This window comes from Limanda limanda, chromosome 14, assembly GCF_963576545.1.
Source record: "Limanda limanda chromosome 14, fLimLim1.1, whole genome shotgun sequence".
NCBI lineage: Eukaryota > Metazoa > Chordata > Actinopteri > Pleuronectiformes > Pleuronectidae > Limanda > Limanda limanda.
Genome location: NC_083649.1, coordinates 20,317,435 through 20,337,643, shown reverse-complemented (window position 1 = coordinate 20,337,643; position 20,209 = coordinate 20,317,435). Strand labels below are relative to the sequence as shown.

At 41.8% G+C, this 20,209-nt stretch overlaps 1 protein-coding gene across 1 annotated transcript in view; it reads left to right on the top strand.

The window, feature by feature from the left end:
* LOC133018888 (LHFPL tetraspan subfamily member 7 protein) overlaps positions 1-20,209 on the top strand; it is a 111,795-nt gene that overhangs the window by 21,852 nt on the left and 69,734 nt on the right. The window contains exon 2 of the mRNA XM_061085210.1: positions 14,058-14,196. Within this exon, the coding sequence (XP_060941193.1) occupies positions 14,058-14,196 (139 nt within the window). The remainder of the gene's footprint in view (positions 1-14,057; positions 14,197-20,209) is intronic.

Below are 20,209 nucleotides of genomic sequence, written 5' to 3'. Positions count from 1 at the left end.
AAGATCCATAAATATTACATCCAAGTTCTTAAAAGAAAAATCTAAATTACCTCTTTTCTGCAGCCTCCCAAAGCCTCTGGGGCTCGTCATCCAGTTCAAACTGGAACGCTGACAGTAGCTCCCTCTGCAGATGATTATCTCCTCCACAGATCGCTGATGAAATTACTTTCATATACTCCTTTTAGATTAATTCATTTTCCTCAACTCCATCGCCTGCCTTTTAAACTAATACATTTGATGATACAGTAATGTGATGGATTGTTTCCCTTGTCCTGATAAACAGATAACAGCAGTTTTGTCCAAATTGTGTTTTAAAGGTGTGGGAATGAGTTCAGATGGGAGTGTATTGAAAGGTTTATGTGATCGTGATCCAGTAAACTGTGAAAAAGCCTGCAGAGGACTTTGGCAGGAAAGTAGTGGTTTGAGGGAAAACCTCAGTCTGTGCTAATGTTGCATTTAAGTTACAGTATCTGCACCGAAGTCCGTATGCATTTTTTTAATCCATCATCCACAAAATAGAAACGTTGCACACTGAGTGGAGTGGAGCAGTGGGGAGGATTTTTGTGATCCTCTCACTTCTTGAGTAAAGAAAACAACAGATCCAAGCAGAATTTCTTCTTCTGATCAAGGAGCTGAAAAATGATCCTGATGCCTTCCAATATTTCAGGATGTCGACGGTCCAGTCTGATTGGCCTCCAGCACTGAGATGCATAGTAAATAGAAGAAAACTAACTTTTGTGATGCAATTGATCCCGAGCAACTCGAACAACTCCTTGGAACTCTAAAGATGTGGTTGTGTAAATGGGATTGACAGAATAGCTGTGTCTCATTCAGGGGTCTATGCCGACCAGGAGGGAGGCCGAACAGAAATGAGACGGTTTGGTCTACATAAGATTTCCGTGATCAGCGTCACCAGCTCGTCCCCCCCTTATTGTTGTTGCCTAGCGACAGAGCTGAAGTTGGACATGATGAGAAAGTTTGAATGCCCCTTGGGTTTCTTTTATCATTTGAATCCTTCGCTGTTCGGTTGAGTTGAAGCGTGATACTCAAGCATCAGACGTCTCGTTCCATGCCGGCGCCACTACCTCTTTCAAAAGTGGTTTGTCACTGAAGCGCAATGAATCCTGGGATAGGTTGGGTGGGGAAGGATCCACCCATTGGAGCCTTTGTTTCTCGGGGATGGAAGAACTTATTTCACGGAGCACTTGTCTTGTTGAGCCACAGTGATCAGTCGTCCAAAGCAGCCTCTGAAGGATGAGGCCCCGGAATGGAGACACAGTTAATGTGATGTTGTATTTGTTTATTTACAATAAAGACCTTTATGCTCAACATGTTAGATAAAGGACTGAACCTCAGAGTGGATCGACAGAGACTAGACGGATAAAACCTCTACAGATGGAGCCTTACTGTATGTGGGCTGTGGTGTTATGCCTATGTGAGATAGTACAGTATTTCTTCACTTTGAAAAGGCAAAGTGCTTCTCCCTCCCTCCCTCGCTCCTCTGCCACTTCTCCCTCTCTACATCTCTCCGACACTCCCCCGTCCTCTCATCTTCTTCGCTCCCCTCATCTCGCCCTCCTGCAGCGCTGTGTTTTTTTTTAATGGGAAATGATCATCCGCAATTTCTGGATTGGGCCTCTTTGTGCACACTCCTCTGTTGGGATGCCAAACATACGTTTATCCTAATGAACAAATGTGCTGATTAACAGTTATCATCTTTTGTTTTTTTTATCCCCGCAAATTTATTCTTCAACACTGGGTTCCAAATTTTAAGCTCTTTTCTTTTCACCCATTTCTTATTTGCATCTGCTTTCAAAGCCGAGGCACATAACAGGACAAATTCCAAGGCTGGTGTCTTTTTGAAGGGACTGCAGGGGGACGAGTGGAAGAGGGGAAGAGGAGGAGGAGGAGGAGGAGGAGGAGGGGAGGTCGGACACAAAAGCATCAGTTGCGCTATAATTCAATTACAGCATCTATTGAGAGAGAAGAGAAGAGAAAGCAGAAACTTTGCCTGGGGTCCTTCTCGTTTTGACTATGCATCAGCCCCCACCACCACCACCACCACCAGCCTATTATCAGAGCAGCTCTGGCCCGGCTCTGAGGATGTCATCATTAAACCAGGCTGTGAGGGATCCCATACATTTCAAACCAGCTATTTGATCCTCCTGTCTGATCTGATCCGCTTTTGTGATCTATTATGAAGGAGTGCGAGGGATGGACGAAAGAGAGAGGCTGTGTTCTGGGTAGTTTCAGAACCTATACATCCCCTCATCCCTTCCCTTCACCTCTCCTCTCCGGGACATCAATGAGCATTTAATTGAGAGTAGAGAGAGGGAGAGGTGGAGGAGGAGGAAGAAAAGCAGAAGAAAAGGCTTTTGCATGATGTCTGAGAGTTGGAGGCACCTGTCAGCACCAGGAACCATAATGATCGGTAAACAGAGATGTTATCTACAGTGGCTTTGCTGAGGTTCGAATCTGGACAGAGAGGTGCAGCTATACTGTGTGTGAGCTGTGTGTAAGCCTGCTGCTCTGTTTGTGTGGCAGGTGGTGCTCAGCAATGCCAAATGGACACTTGATTGTACTTCTCATACAATTCATGATTAACCCATAAAGAGAATCTATTGTATAAGGCCTCATCATCCTCCTCCTCCTCCTCCTCCCTTTCCTAGCTATCAGCGTATCAACGAGGGTATTTACATCACATGAAGTTTCTTCAGTGTTGAATTATCAGCAGGTCTTTTGATATGAATCAATGGCGCTGCAGTGCAGTACATGTAAGGCAGGCGTTTGCCGCGGCACAATGTGCTTAAAATAGCAGCTTTTCTCTCAGTCCTGTAGCCTCTTCTTCCACATGAGTCACTGTCTGCACCGTTCTACCTGAGGGTTTCACAAAGATGATTCTCATTTGGGAGGAAACCAGCAGTTGATGTGAAACAAGAGCTGTGGTGTGTGTCTGGGACCAGAGACTCACTGAAGATTGTTTTTTTTGATGGCAGGCAGTTTTTATTCACACAATGTCTATTCATAAATTGAAAGAAATCACATTTCTAATGGCCTTCTTTTGACCATGGAGAACATGATGGAGCACAATGGCTTCAACTGTGCAGAAACCTCCTCTAATTTCTCTGTGGAGTAATCTGTGGTCTTCTCTTTCGTAAGTGTGGAAAACTATTAGGAGCAATTTTGACCTTTCAACTTCCCGGAATAGCAGACCATCAAATATAATGTTTCTGCATTTCTATTATCGTATCAGTTACACATTTCATTTTGTCAAAATCTATATTAATTTATGTGGAATGTTGAAAATCTAAACTAAAGACGGATACAGATTAGAACAACCTGAGAATAGACTGCAGAACAATGGAGAAATGAAGGAGTTAAACCCATATAAGATCCACTTAGACTCCTATCTATCCATCCATCCAAAAATCCACCAAACTCATAACGGCAGGTTCAGTCCAGTTTTATCTCATTAGGCAACAAAAGTTTGGCTTATCACCAGAAGTGAAGACCCCTCAGTCCCCAGGCAGTGCTTATGGACCAGGCCACTGCTATGTTGCAGCACTTATCATGGCCAGATTAACATGCTCAGGTTCAGACACATTACTGTTGTAATGTTTAAAATCCTACATTGTAGTGTTATCTAAAATCAAATGTTGCAGTTGTACACTCACCAAATCAGACAGTTGCAATATGTGACTGCTGTTGTTCATGGCCGAGATATCTACACTCGACTAATCTCACTTAAAAAGTGTTTTGTTGGTTTTATTAATAACTCTGACAGATGCTCTATTCAACTCACTGGTGCTTCAAACTGCGTTTTCAATCTCTGGTGTCACTGTGTTGTTTGGATTTGTTGGTGAGCAGATTGGATTCAGATTATCTTTTTCATAATTATTCGTTTTTTGTCTTCTTGTGGTTGGAATACCTCTCCTGTGTCTCAGTGCTCAAAAGCTTTATGAATGACTCTTAAAGCAGTAACACACAGAAGGTTTGGTTGGTGCACTTGACAGCATCTGGAGTAAGTGGAATAGAAACATCAGGTTGTGGAATCTCAGATGACTCTGAGGAAACTTCAGTCCTGTCCCGAACTGTGATCCAAATCAAACATCCGTTCACAGCACGTACACCGCTTGCATTTCTGTGTTTCCTCGTCTTTGATATGTGGGGATGTTTCCTGCATGGGCTCTTTTAAAACAAATCATTTAAAACCTTTATTCAACCAGAGTCCCTTGAGATTAAAGTCTTTTTTGAGAGAGACATGGTGGAGATGTCACATCACTTCAAGGTTCCAAAAGAACATATCCAAACAGACAAAAACAAGGAAAATAGAGGATGGTGAAAAGAGAAGTAACAGATGGCTTCCAATCAGAAGAAACAAATGAAAATAAATTAGAATGAAATTAAATATAATGAGAACAAGAGGAATAGACTTTGGCTCTGAGCCCCCAGCAGGAAGTAGAACACCATGGAAGCAGTCATATGATTTAGGAGCTTTAACAGTTCCCCCCCCCCAGAGTCTACACACTGGTGGTGATGAAGATGGGACGTCTGATGAAGGCTTCTGTTTGGACGCTTAGAAGGGAGATGATCTGGTTTCCAGAGTTCTGTTGATGCAGGGCTGGAGGTGGATCACTCGGTGATCACGGTACTGAACTGACAGCTGAATGACAGGAGAACATTTTAAAGTTTGACAGCTTACAGGCTCAAGGCGAGAGCGTCAGTTTGTGATTGGAGGAAAAGAGAGAAGGAGCTGGTCGAGCCTATAGAGAAACCGTGAACTGTGCATGAGACTTAACCAAGAAAAGTCTTCCTGTCTGAACTTTTTCTCAGCTCCATTAGACAAAATAATTTTTACGTCTAGCATGTAAACTCCTCAGTGACACATTCTTTTCCATCAGAGCAGTGAATTTCTCTGTTGGAACAGTTGGAGCAAAACTCATAGCAGCAGATTGTGGCTGATTGGATGAATGACATTCCCCCCAAGGTCATTGAGCTGGGCCAAAAGCGATGCTCTTGTCTGAACGAGCAATTCTCACTGTTTTCATTTAACATGACACCGAAGACTTAGCACCACATTAAAGCATTACGGTGCAGCAGGGAGCGTCCTGTGTGGCTCCCTGCAAGAAAACACTGGGCCTCTAATGACAGACAGTAACACTAGACTTCCTAGTGTTACTGTGTGACTTGGCTCGTAGCGGGCCAAGACTGAGAGAAAGTGACACTGATACATCAGAGGAATATCCTGAGTAAACACATAAATTCATGTCACAATCCTTTTATCAGACACAATGGAGGGTTGTGTGAGATATTCTATGAAGAGAACAGTTTTTAAAGCTGTTTTCAGGGTTGTGGGAAGTGTAACTTTGAGCAGCGTTTAGCAGAGAAAGCATCACGGATAAAGTACCATGATATTGTGAGATTAATGTAGAAAGTTATCTTGTTTACACCCTGGTTCAAAAAATCTGCTGAAATGCAAAAAGCGGTCCCCTTGAGTGCAGCGTTTGAATTATTAAAGTGTTACATTTTTTAATTATTAATTTGAATGCCATTACTTTGGTCAAACATTCTTCACATCTCCCTCTGCATAACGACATTAAAGCGGGCACTTGACCTCAGGTTACCTACTGTACATCAACACTGAATCCTCTCTAAAAGTCACATTTGGAGTTTTCCTGTCAGACTCAAAATTTTCAAGTTGAATAAAGATGTGTTGCCTTCGTAGTGGAAATACGGAATACGCTGTATGAACTAAGACAAATCCAGTAAACATCTAACTTCAGTTTGCAAGTCTTGGGCTGAGTGCTTCTGAAGGACCCTGTGGATTCTAGTCACTAGTGGTGGTTGAGGGGACCTAGAGATTGTTGAGGATCTGAATGGGATTAGATGACTTAAAGTATGAGGGCAATGTCATGATTGTTTTATTGAGATCAGGGCGCAATCTGATTGGATCATCGTAAACATCCAACAGTCAGCTGATCAGAAGAGGGAGAGTGAAAGAGAATTATGTATGAATACAAGACGTCTTCCTGATTGAACTTACGCTAAGTTTCATTACATATATCAAAAAATATGTGTTACTTCTTTTGTTAGATCCAATAGTGGCCAATACCTCCCCTTTTGTTTTGTCCAATCTGTCAAAGGTCAAGGTCACAGCACCTGATTGAAGGTTTAACCCAATGCTAATGTTTTGGAAATACATAGAGAGCACATACAAACAACAACTGTAATTGTCATGAGACAAACTCAACCCTTATTGGCTCACTACTATAACATGCTAGGCCTATTCTCATCACTATCTCTTTCCCATTCACCAGGTAAACTTCAATTCAGTCCCTGCAGTGCTCGTGCACCGTATGCCTCACTTGCGTATGCACAGACAGACTTTCTGACAAGGGAGGTTATGGACGGCTCCAGCTTTTCAGCCAAATGACATCTTCCACCCTGACGTGGTCTGTAGTTTGTCTCCTTTAACCACGGCAGGCTGTGAGCTCAGCCGGCTCAGGCGCTGTCGTATGGTTTCAGTTCAGAAGTAATGGGGAAGTGTCCCAGTGGAGTGTGCATATAGTGGAGTAGATACAAGTCTGTGGTCAGGGTTACTGTCTCCTTCTCGCCACCTGCCGTCATGCCAATGTGTCCTAGAATAGGAGTAAACCCCAAACCCCCTTGAGTGGAGTGTCAGTCTTGGCCTTTACCACCTTGCTCTACACCTGACATCAAATATAAATACATAAACCAACCCCCTTAATGGGTCATAACATCATGATCTTTAACTCAGTTACAGATTGTATTAATAAACATTTACACATTTAATTGATGTAATAAAATTAAACTTAATAAGAACATAAAATAATACAGCATTGTCAGGAACAACAACACAACACACATGCCTATAGAATTAATATATGATGTTTATCAGTTTTTACAGTCTAATTATGCAGTGGTATTATTAATGTATTATTATGATACTAGTCTGCATCCCTCATATGAATGTCAAGTTTCATCATTTGGTCAATTGATCAGAAATCAGATGTGCCTCTAAGTTAAAAACCTTGAAGAATGAAAAAGATATTGAATATTTAAGACTGCACAGGTTTAATTTATTAGTTCCCTTGTTTCATAATCAGCCCATAATGGATTTAAGCAGTACTTGACCAATCCACTGCAAACCAAATGGGCCTGAGCTGCACTTTCAGATTAGTGCTTATTAGCAAATGTTAGCATGCTAAAAAACAGTCAGACCTCTGTTAAACCCTCAAAAAGAGCTGTGCTAGGACGTCCACTTTAAAAACAGATTATTTTAGTTTATAAGGTTTGTGCCTGTATGATTATATTAAGTGACTTGTCTGTTCGACCATTTGTGTGTGTGTGTGTGTGTGTGTGTGTGTGTGTGTGTGTGTGTGTGTGTGTGTGTGTGTGTGTGTGTGTGTGTGTCAGTGTGTGTTGGAGAGGGAACAATGTGCGCTCTCATGTCCTCTCAGGTGCTTCTGAATGTCACATCCTATCTGCAGCCTGTCCCCGAGGCACAAATGGACACTCCATCCACTTGTCAGGCGATTAATCTCCGCTCCCCCCCCCCCTCTCCCACAGCTTCGTCAGCCCTTCACGGGGGCCAGCGCACATGCACACACTTATCCTTATAAGACACTCTCCCGTTCCCAGTCTCCTCCCAGTGAAGATCAATGAAGAGGATGGATCCTATTCAGCATGTTAACATAAAGGTGGGAGGGGAGGGTTCCTTTTTAAATAAGTGTCATCAGGAGTCTTCCGAAAGATGAAGTTATGAGACGGAGCAGACGGAGGAATGGAAACAGTTTAGACAAAGAGGAGAATTTAGATTAAATCTCTTCTGATTCTCTGCGTGTGTGTGAGAACTCTCCGGTGGCTCGGAGGTGCTGCAGGAAGCCACATTACAGTGCTAATGGGATCCTAAAGGCAGAACATGTTGAGGCTGATGCTTTAGTGTGACCGCTGGCCTCTGAACGCTGGTTGGCGACGGGAGGCAGAGGACAGCAGGCGGCAGGACGAGACGGCACCTGTCCACGCACAGAGAGAGAGGCCCAACCAGCATAAGGCTCACACGTCACCACTGCTCATTGGTGGAGCGCCGAGCTTCACCTCTTGTCCTCCATAAAAGCAGAGGCATTGGGTTGTAAAGTGCTGGGGTTATTTCTGTCAAGGGCTGGTGCTGAGCATTAAACCGCCTCTCTCTTCCCGGCACAGCCGAAGAGAGGTAACTCCGTTTTTCACTGCGCCGCGCTGAAACATTTAGCCGTTCTGTCCCGGCTTAGGAAAAGCAAAGTGCGTTTAATGAGACATGCCTCGCTGTCTCCGTCCTGTAACTCCCAATTGAGGAGACAATGAAATTTCATTGGCCCGTACAGTGTAATCCCTTACTTCCTTAATGTAATTGGAAATCAAAGAGTCCCCCTCAGACTGTCTTATTATTACCCAGAGCTGGCTTTTTTTGTGTCTGTGTCCATCAGGCTTCGCTTTCAGGACCATATATTGTGGGAAACCAATAAAGCTTCTTTATGACAGAGCCTGGTAGTCTTATATGTGTATCAGCGCCTGAGGCCTTCAGTTTTATCAGCAAGGTAACACTTGTATGGTTATATTAAAGGCTGCTCCAGGCCACTTTATTATGGGATTAAATGGGGGTTGTGGGTCAAGTCCGCAAGTTATTAATTATGGTTGTGTTGTAAAAAGTTGCGTCTTTGTGCCTCAGTACACCTTAGGTCACAATATCCTGAGTGGATTATTCTCAAATCGAGTTTCCGAACCACAGCGGGGAGAAAGACAAAGATTAAAACAAATCCACCATCTGCCAAAGAAACGCAATTTTCAATTCTTTCAACCCTTGCACTTTTCCTCCAGCTGCTGCAGTGGCTCCACCAGTTGTTCTAATTACGATCTATTTAGGAAGGACTCGCTGAAAGCACCAGTGCTGTTAGCGGCTCATTTTCGACTAAGTAGTAGAACTTGTAAAACCTGACGGTGATTATGAGTTTGTTTCATCCGAACACACACACACTCACACACACACTCACACACACACACACACACACACACACACACACACACACACACACACACACACACACACACACCCTATTCGCTGCGAGCTGATTAATTGTGACACCATTAACCACAATGTTGTTTTGTTTAGTGTCAAAAAAAGCTGTGTAAAGCTCTGCTAGCCTTTATTAGTCTCTTGGTTGTTTTTAAATGACACAGGGAAAATGTGTTGTAAATCTATTACTGCTTGCAGAGAATTAATCGACTGAAGAATGGACAGAATACTCACATTGGAAATATTTAGATTTAAAACCAAGTACAGCTAAGTAAAAATACTATGCTAATTATCTTTATCAGACTCAACTCGTCTTACTACATTGCAATTATAATGTGTCTTTCAGTGTTTGGTGGAAGCACACCATATAGAATTGAACATAACTGTGCCCCTCTCCACCTCCACTCTCCCTATATGATGTACCTTTAATGTGTCGCAGTGAGTTGAGAGCAGCAGGGAGGTAGGCTGCACACTGAGAGCCCACGAGGCACGCCGAGATCAAGCAGCGCACGGAGAGGCGACATTCCTCTGCATACATGAATATCATTCCTGCGGGAAGGAGCGAAGAACAAAGACCACAGGAGTTAATGGCTTTTCTGTATCTTCTAGTACAAGGCTTCTCTGTCCTCTTTTCATGTTGAACAAGAAATGCAAGTATTGTTATTGCTAGTATCAAAATGTAAAATTGGAAATAAGCTCATACCGCTAAATGGCTGCTTTCTTAAGGAGTGATACAATCAAAATGTTTCAAATAATTTTTGCGCTATAAAAGCTGCTGGAAATATCAAAATGTAAAGATTTTGTCTGGCAACATCCTCACTTCTTTACACCCTTTACACCTCTTTGTGTATGCTGCTGCTGACTCATCAGTGTCACTCATTTTCATGCCTGTTGCTGATCGACAGACCAGTACGCCCATGCTAACGGTGAGCTGTCATGCAGAGGAGAAAGTTTTCCAGAACGCTCAGTTTAGTTAACGGTCCCTGTTTGGGAGTTTTAAACTGTGGTCGCCTTACATGTGAGTGTCGGCCTATGGTGACTGCAAAGGAAGCGTCCATAGCAACCACCATAACAACAATAGAGTTCCGATAAAATCTTTGCAAAAACTAACAAACTAAAGATCATACGAAAGAAGGTTATGAAAAAAAAAAGCACATTTTCCACTTCAAATTTGATCAAAAACACATTTAAATGATGACAATATTTATTTCCCATAAAGGATGAATTAAATGTCCCCCATGTTTTTTGTTTTCACGGAGAGAGACATAGATCATGTGGGACATGTGATCTATTCGTATGAAATCCATTTCATACAAATTCTAGTACATTACTTTTCGTAGCATTTCCTACGAAACCTGGATGAGAACAGCCTGCAGTGTCATGTGCACAGAGTTCGGAGAAGTCAAATGAATCAATGGAGAGACTTAGTGACGTGGATGGATGGATGGATATGTGGATTAATAATAATAAAATTACACATAACACCAACCATTATATCTCTATTTACTTTTAATTGTCTCAGTTAATGTGAAATATAGTTACTCTCCATCACAGTATGAGGTCTGATGGTAAATTAGGTAACTATAGTTCCACTTTCATGGCGAGTTGTGGATTCATCTCCAGATCTTTAATCTGCGTATTCTATCAGGAAATAACAGGGGAACAGGATCCTTAGGCCATGAAACTGATTATATTATGGGATCTTTTTTAAATCCTCTGTTATGGTGTAAAGGCAAAATTATGATTGTGTTGCTGCCCAATAACTTTGTCACAGAACAGTACAAAGAGTTAATCATTTTAAATTAATTTAGGCTTAACCCATTCTAATTCTTTGACACACTAAATCTTTTTGACCTTAAAAAGTATTTTGTCTGCAGAGAACTCCCACTGTCTCCTGTTTCTCTGTCCGCTGTTTCCTGCCTGTTAATGAAGCTCACATTAGTTCCATTTCTAGCAGCCATTTACCATTGGGCTGCTCTGGCTCTCAGGAGGATCTCAGGTGTACTGTCAATCCCTTAGAGTGCTTGATAAGTCCACTGACCATGAAGAGGCAAATGTAACTAGTGAGAAATGCTGACTGAATAATGATGTATGAAACGTCAACTTAATTAAATTAAACCCATAATCTTTTTTTAGCAGTTAATCACTTTCCTGAAGGAGCTGTCCTTATTCTGCACATGTTCTTTCCTTGTTTAACTGTTATGGCCAAGGTGCCCTTGTGCAAGGCACTTAGCTCCCACCAGTCCTCATGGTGCTGCTCTGTTACCCAGATGTGTGTACGCTGGGCAATGGTGGAGGAACACACACGTTCAGCCAACCTGGACAAATAAAGGTAAAAAGAATAATCATGGTCATTGCCACCACCATCACGACAATTCAGTATTTCCCAGCTCCCCTCTCTGCCAAACACCCAGAACAAGCTAATTAAATCTTCTGTCAGGCATGGAAATCGCTCTGCTTTCATCCCACCTCCATTCATGTCACTCACATCAGGGACATGCATAATGACACGTGTTTTAGGGCTGTAATTCCCCTGCGCATGTTAGACATTTCTCTCTGATCGCCCCCGCCCGCATGCTAATCACTAATGTGGCACTGTTTTCTGACTGTTTTAGTGTGCTGGGCTCGTCCAAGAAGGACGCATTAGAAACATTTGTTGTGGAGAATGTGTTAAGAGAGTCAGTGCAGATGAAACAGCACCACTAAGACACACAGGTTGTGGGAAACGCATCTAAACGCCCACAGGGACACACACTCTGAGGCCGTACATACTTTGAGACTTAGCTGCCACTTGTCCAAGAATGTTCACACACCCAGAAGTCCCAGCAAGAGCAGAGACAGTTTAGTTTATTCATTAGAGTTCAAACAGTCAAAACAATGACAGGACTAAAAATAACTTACTTATGACTGGAGAATTAAATATGCTACCTGCCTGTACCAATTCACCAGTATGCATTTATAATGGGCGCTTTCACACCTACATGGATTGGTGAGTCCCCCTGACTTTTCAGTTTTGTGCCAACCAAGATGTGAAAGGTGTCTCGGATAAAAATCCAGACCAACGGAACAAAATATATTACGACCAAAGGAGGTGGTCTCAGTCAGGATCAAACTGAACCATGAGTTCAGATTGTTTGCAGCAGGAGAACATTCTTTTGGGATGGTTTGGAGTTTCAGACCAATTGCAGGAAGTTGAGAAAGCATTGAACAAAAGGAGAAGTGGAAGCGGCTCACAGACTTGTTTGTAGTCTTTTCTACTGACAATGCGATATCTTTGAGTACTGCTCCTGGAGTTGGTGAAAGTTGCTGTGGGATGAACCTAATCACTTGAACCATGTTAAGAAGCCAAAAACTAATCTTAGACGATTCTAATCACCCACTGTTTTGGGACTTTTTATTACTTCCGTCTGTTAAAAAACAGCGTGTTCTTTTATCCTTTAAGAGAAGTAGAGCCAAACTCAGTTTTGCTCAAATCGAAGTATTTATTTAGGAGAGCAATGAACAGGTTACGGCAAAAACAATGGGCTTCCAGTACATTAGGTGTATCAGAGCGCTTCGAACATCCGGCATCTGTCCATTTTATAACAGTTGATCTTCGTCCCTCCTCCTCGGAAGTGCGCACGCATAGGCCATCCTCCTGGCTTTTGGAATACGGAAGTAGAACAGGTAGACACTCCCAATGCAATATAGTTGCTAGGCAACGAGTTTTACTTCAAGAACGTCCTTGAACCACAGATGCAATATGGGCCAAAGGTGTTTACAATTGGAGAAAAGATTATTATGTTTCAGCTTCATCAAAACAAACCCTGCCTGTGTAAACATTCGCAACAACTGAAACCAAAACAATGTCCCAAAATGAAGTCAACAGGGCCGCTCTGTCCAACCTCGAGACTTATCAGACAGCTGTGAGACTGACCATTCTCCTGACGCACACACAATTCTAATTTGTAGATTAAACATTAGGAGAGGAAAAGGTTATTATTAAAATCATTTGTATGAATGCCTAATATCTAACTAAAATTACTTCTATCTTTATTGTTAAAAGTTCAGTCAGCAACAGACTATAGTTAAAAGTTTGAAATTCCTAACACGTCTGGCCGTCGAGTGAATCTGTCAAGAATCAGTACCAACAGATTTAAAAAGTCATGTATCCCTGCTGCCATCAGCCTTTTGAATGACTCACTGTCTCGCTACTGCCGGCTGCACAAAGAATCACCCCTCAGGGATTATAACGATACCTTGACCTTACCTGCCGAAAACATGCTGACATCAGACTTGTGCTCGTCTACAAACCAATCAGTCAACTTTAGTTAGACGCAGCCCATGTTACTGGTGACAGGACGAACGTATATCATGCAGAAGTCATTAGTATGCTCACTAAAATGCAATGTGAAGCCAAAACTAACCGGACAGGAACCTAGGTGTGGACTTTCAATTGTTAAGACACCCTCATACGAGCCGAAGATTTGTGAATGAATCTATCATTTGTGTGTGTGTCTATGGTTGTAAAGGTCCTTCCTCTGCCTTGGTCGTGCTCCTCTGTGTGTGATTAAGTGAAGATGTAATGAAAAGGGACAGGGTCCTGTTGTGTGGCTATGGACTGCTGTTTTCCAGCTGAGAGAGCCATTAACCTGTTTGAATGGTTGACTGTGAGATTATCCAATCTGACCGATCCAGTTTTCGAAAGATGGCAGCGCACACGGACACAGTTGCTCTTGGCTCTCTGACACGGTGAATTTCATTGTACAGTTTTCTCTTGTACAACGACAATAAGACTTCTATTCTATTCTACTCTATTCAAAACACAGACTTGGCTTTGGAGTGCCATCAAAGCTTTTTAAAAGAAGGACCAATATGTACGGTTTATCATGGCGATGTGACAATACAAGCACCTGTTGAAGTGTTGTCACTCAGTGGTGGACATTCAGTGAATAAATGGAGCTGAAATTAAATGAATTTCTCTGTGTGTGTGTTTTGTTCTTAGACCAGTGCAGTGCTGTGTTCAGGCGGCTGTGCTCTGCTGGCTGTCAGCTCCCTGTTGGCCATCATCACCATCTTCCTGCCCAGTGGAGGATGTGAGAGGAGGATCTGCACCCTGGCTGGTTACATGCAGATGGCTTCAGGTTGGTACAAACGTGAATACACACATAGACACAGCAGCTGGCACACACTCCTACTGGCTACACATGAAGACAGACTTCCATCTCAACGGCAAATAACATTAATATTAATGTGTAAGACATCCTTTATTATTGTTATGACCACTGTGCAACAAGTACTAACTTTGTCAGCCATCAATCAAATAAGAAAAGGAAAAAAGAAGCTTGAATTGTACGGTTGCTGCTAAGCAACAAGAGTCTGCGTGGCATTCGTAGGGGTGAACTGGTAGAGGGAAGGCGAAGATAGATTTACAGCCTGCTGTAAAAAGACAATTACGCCTCCTTAACACAGGTCATTGGTTCAGGGCTACATGTGGCTTATCAGACCGCCGCTTTCACTCCAACAGAGAAGCAGTCTCGTAAACAAAGTGCGGGCTTGTCAGCGCCTGGGCTTTAAAAAGCCGTAATACAGCACAGCTCATGTCACCACTCAGTATCGGCCTTCACGCTCTCGCCTTGTGCATCAGACCATTTCAATGGCAGTTAATGGTACAAATGTGAAGCATTTCTCTGTGGTTACAGCAACACATGTTAATATGTTGCTTCACATTTACGGATGTGATACCACAAAAAGTTTGCTCTTTTGTGCTTTTTCTGAATATTGTCACTGAGATTAAATAGTATTATATAACATTGTACAAACCATTTCTTTTAGTGAACAGCGAGCCTCTTGCAATACAAATAAATCTTAATATATAATTTTCAGGGAATAAAAATGAGCCATTCTCACCAGCCTTATCTTTGTGTTCAAGAGCTACGTAGTAAAGATTAGCAAATATTAGCATGCTAACACGTACACCAAATTAAGTGCATAATGTTACCGATGCAAAACACCAGTATGTTAGAGTTGTCACTGTGAGCTATAGACTTTATATAAAGATGGACGCAGGGTAGCTCCCCAAAAGTGAAGCCAAGCGTCTTGATCGCCACTTGATTGATTGTACTGTAAAGCGCTTTGAGTGGTCTTCATCAGACTAGAAAAGCGCTATATAAATACAATTCCATTTACCATTTACCACCTGGTGGGTGACTGCACTATTTGTCATTGACATTGCATCCCCTGTTCATGTCTAATACATTTTTGTCTAAGCTGGTATCTATCATTTAGGTAGTTCTTAACACACTGACATTTTTCTAAGTAAGTTCAGTTTAAATTTATATTAAAACATTGGGGTGAAATATCGTGATTGACAGGTGAGACCTTACTCTCGATTTGCCAAGCGCATGAATTGGCAGGATTTCGCTACCGTGGCTCCAGCTCAAAATAACTTCTTTGGCACAAGCCGGCAGCGTTCGTATCTGGCATACTTAAGAAGTTGAGATTTGTATACAGTAAATGTTGTGAGCATGTTTGCATGCTGATAATAGAATCCGGCTTTAGACTTTTCTTGTTTCTCTACATTTCTTGTTACCGTTGAAGCCATTAAGTCCCGAGCCACTTCATCAACCATCCACCAACCCTTAATCAGTATTTTTCTTCCCCCCTCCACATTTATTTGGCGTCGGCAGCATTTACCTAACCTCCAAACCCCTGAGAATATTGAGTAGCTAATTTAAATCCCTGCATGTGACATTTAACTAAGCTTAATTAAAGGGCTGAATTCATTGTGAGGGTTAAATCTTTATCGGTATTGGCTGAAACTTTCACAGGGCATGGTTACTGTTGTGTTTCAAGTGGTACTTGCTGCTTACAGCCAGACTCTCACACGTCTCTGTCTGACTGCGAAATCAGATCCACGTTACTTTGAAAAGATGAGAAGGAGTTTGTGGTAAAGCAGAGACTCTTTTGCGAGTGTGTGTGTGTGTGTGTGTGTAAAATCCTGCTCAGTGTGTCTATTGTTGCGACAGACTTTGCTAAACAACAATGTGAAGTGAGCCAGGCCTTTGTTCCATTTCCAGGTCGACTTTGTCTAGATAGACAGCGGTTTCTCAGAGAGCACACAAAGCCTTGAGGAGGGCAGATCAGAGGAGTGTTTGTTTTCCCAGCATCGTAAGTATGTCTGTGTGTGTGTGTGTGTGTGTGTGTGTGTGTGTGTGTGTGTGTGTGTGTGTGTGTGTGTGGAGAGAGTGCTATCATAGAGAGCTGATGAACTGAAACAAGCAGATTAAGAACAGCACTTGTCTTTGAGGTGTGCATATTAGCAGTGCTGTTTTTGAAGATGTGTGTTTTCCAGCAGATTTGGAGAAATGAACTGCTGATAACACAACTTGTCAACTTTTCCTTTGCAGGTAGAAATGATTCCTATCTTGATCTTTATGTTTTTTGGAGTACCTCTGACAGGCAGAGGAGATGTGTGTGTGTGTGTGTGTGTGTGTGTGTGTTTGTGTGTGTGTGTGTGTGTGTGTGTGTGCGTGTGTGTGTGTGTGTTATTCTACTTATGAGGGCAGAAAATCATTGAGAAGTCATTATTCTGTCAAGGCTTTGAATTATGTTTTGATGAGAATAACGTGAGAACATGAACAGACGAGGAAACAAGGTTGTGGGGTTCACCCTGAAGCGTTTCCTGCTTCATTTTTAGTTTTTCCTTTTGAAACAGTGAAGTTGACTTAGTGTGATTATCTGTCATTCAAAGGTGTACAAATCAATGATAAGTCATCTGTAGTGAAGGATAAGTTTCTTTGATGGACAGAATGCTCAGACTGGGATGTCACCGGTTTATCAGGAAGGAAGTTTATTTGCATTTGTAAAAATGATTAAAGCAAACCTGATTTCAGATTAGATACAATGAAATCGAGTAATTTTGTTATTTCTATAATGCGTATATAGCCACATATGGCATTTTGTATATTAATAAGAGCTGTTAGACATTTTGTTAGACAAACATATTATTCATAGTCGGGCATGTGGTTGATTTGGGTTATTACATATTAACATATTCTGCATGTGAGTTTGTAGAATCTGTAGATGATCTGAATCTGTATTCATATGCAGATGGCTGCCAATTCAGGTCAGTCAAAATGTCGTCTGGACACAAATATAAAAAGTATCAATGTTTGTGTTCGGAGAGACGTTTGACTCGTGTGGACTCGTCTGACTCTAAACACTGTAGGAAGACGGAGTCTTGGCCTGGATGTCCACTGTCTGCACTGGAAGCCCCAAAACATTGGCCGTTGCCCCAGAGGCTTGACAGATGACAGCTGATGTGCTCAGAGATTGAAGGGAAAGATACTGGTATGAAATAGTGGCAGTAACCTTTTAATGATATTTGACAATAGAACAAGCGATGGTACATTACATCCCTTTGGATTGAACTACACCACTGATAGCTGGTTCCATACCGCCACCAGACGTGTATGACATATACATTCAGAATCCTTTGAATAGCAATTTTTGTTGCTATTAGATTGTTGCAGGAACAATCCATTTTCTTCTTGTTCTTTTAGAAACACGCAGCTGTACGACCTTGTGTTTGCGAGTCTTTTCTGTTTTGCTTGATAAAACACGTGAGCTCACACACAGCCGAGCGCTGGGTCGACTCAGGTTGACCTGCTCAACTCGTTCCTTTCCCAATGGTCCCGTGGGTGGAGTCCAGAATTAGATGTAAACTTGCCAACCTTCCACCGGCTCAGCTCGGTGCTCCATCCAGCGCGTTATAGCTGCTTTCAATGTTTTCCCGTCAGAGAGAGGGAGGCAGGACACTTGTGTGTGCTTAGGCTCTGAGCATTTCTTCTATCATGCATATTTCATCAGCCCGTTCTTAGTGGTCAGAATCCATTGGATCGGATGGCTGTTTTATTTGGGGGCGGTGTGTGCGTGGAAAGGGTGAACAGACAAAAACATGCACATAGACAAATGATTTTAATTGAACATTTTATTTTATATATAATGTTCTTGCTGCCCAGTTCTGCATTACTTTAATAAGTAAAGTCCAACATTTTCACTGTGGAATAGATCATTTCAGGATTTTCACTGTAGAAAATAAATAATTTCAGGATACTAAGTACTGTAAATACACTTTGCTCAATTAGTTCACAGAGAGACTGATATGCCTGTGTTCAGGACCTCTCTGACTACCTACATACTGAATAGCAAACATTTGTACTGGATAGATTGGGAGATTTTTCAAAGTAAAGTCCAATATTGGGGGCAGTATTACATTACTGCGGGTAATTCCAGTTCAGTTCACTCAGACTCATCCCTCGACAGAAGCAGCTGAAAACCATGTTGGGGTTTCACTGTGGAACAACGCTCACAGTGCAGTGATGTGTTCAGGACCGAACACCTGTCGCACTCCGCTGAGTGTACAAGCACTCGCTGCACATACGAGCTTCTTCTCAGCTGTTTTCCTGCAGGAATATAACCATAAAAACATACAGAGATCATTTACATTGTGTGCTTACATTAATATATGCATGCATTAAATATGTCTCGTTTTTCGCTTTTTTATATTGATTTGACCGCAGTGGTATTTCAGTTTAAATTTATATCTTTTATTCTTAAAAAGTTGCTTCAGGGGGTTGCAGACATGAAAGGGATTCGCCTGGAGCTGTGTGCTCTGCTTTTCTGCTCTTCATAGGAATATGAATCACAGTTTCATCGTTTTTTTTTCTTACCCTCACAGTTAGAGATGTTTGTGTTGCTCTGTCTGGAGCAAATTCATATTGGACATCAATATATATTTGGCGAAAGCTACTATGAGTGTCAGCAGAGGCGTCCAACTTTTTGGGCTTGTTGCATTCAAAACAAAGCAAACAACTTTTGTTTTAACCTTTCAGATTTGATAATTTTAAATGTTCTGATTGCCTGATTGGTCCACATTTAGGAATGCGATAAATTAGGCGACTAAATGATCAAACACCCTTGCTGGTCGACATAAAAGAGATTTAAGTCAGTTAAACTAATTATTCATGAAACTGTAATCGTGATGCTGTAAACAATTTAGGTGGAAATGGTGACAGATGACATCAAATAAAACTACCGTGGTTTGGGAGTAATTGATGAAGAAAATGAAAAATAATGTTGTACATCCATTAAACTGGAATATAACCACTTGACCACAGCAATGCCTTTTCACATTCAGCACATGTATGTGGATGTTAACCTGCAGTGTAAAGGTTGCTGGTGCTAGCACTGCTAACGTTAGCCTCATTCAGCAAACCAACATTGTTCCTGATTACATAGTGATACATTTTTACTAGTTTCTTTCTTTTAAATTGTCCATTAATGAATTAACCCCAAGTTAAAACTTCAGCGCGCTAACTTTGGCTAATTGTAAATAAAATAAGATGTAAACGTGGTGAAAAGACAAAATATTTTAGCCTTGTCACAGTTAGCTCACAGCAGCATTCAGCATTAGTATTGTTTGTGCAGCCTTACATTGCTGCTAGTACGGCTGCAGACGATGTTAAGAGGTGAAACCATCCAGTATTTTACAGTTGTCTTGGGAAAAAACAAATAGTTTGTGCAGCAGAAATATATGTATATACATTTTTTTGCCTTGGTAATCGTCTAGCAACCAACTCTTTATTTTGTGACCCTTGGCAGGCCCTGATTCAGAATTTTCAGAGTTACTGATTTGGAGAAATATTTGATATATATTTGTTTTGAGTGTTGCTTGTGGGCACAAACTGACCTCTTGTAAGAACCATTCCATTCTTCTGGTTTTCGCAGATTTTTAGTTTTTAGCCTGGCTGCTCTTGGCAATAAGCAAACAAATTTTTTTACTATCAGCAAAATGAATCAATTCTGCAAAGGAATGTTATCATTAGCTGTTTCAGGTTGGACCAACTTTTGGCTGAAAAGGGTTTTTAATTTGCAGCTGAACTGCTTAGAATCCATTTCCCCAAGTGCATATTTCTCTTTGAAGATTTTTTCTGTGCAACCTTCTGAAACTGTGCCCTCTTATCCACATCCTCATCAGAGAGAGTCCCTCCATGTTGTTACCCCTGACTCACGCTGCTCGGGAGAGGAGAGGGACTTTGTGTTGTTGTGTATGTTCGCTCCCTCGCCTACATACACACTCTCACATCCAGTTTC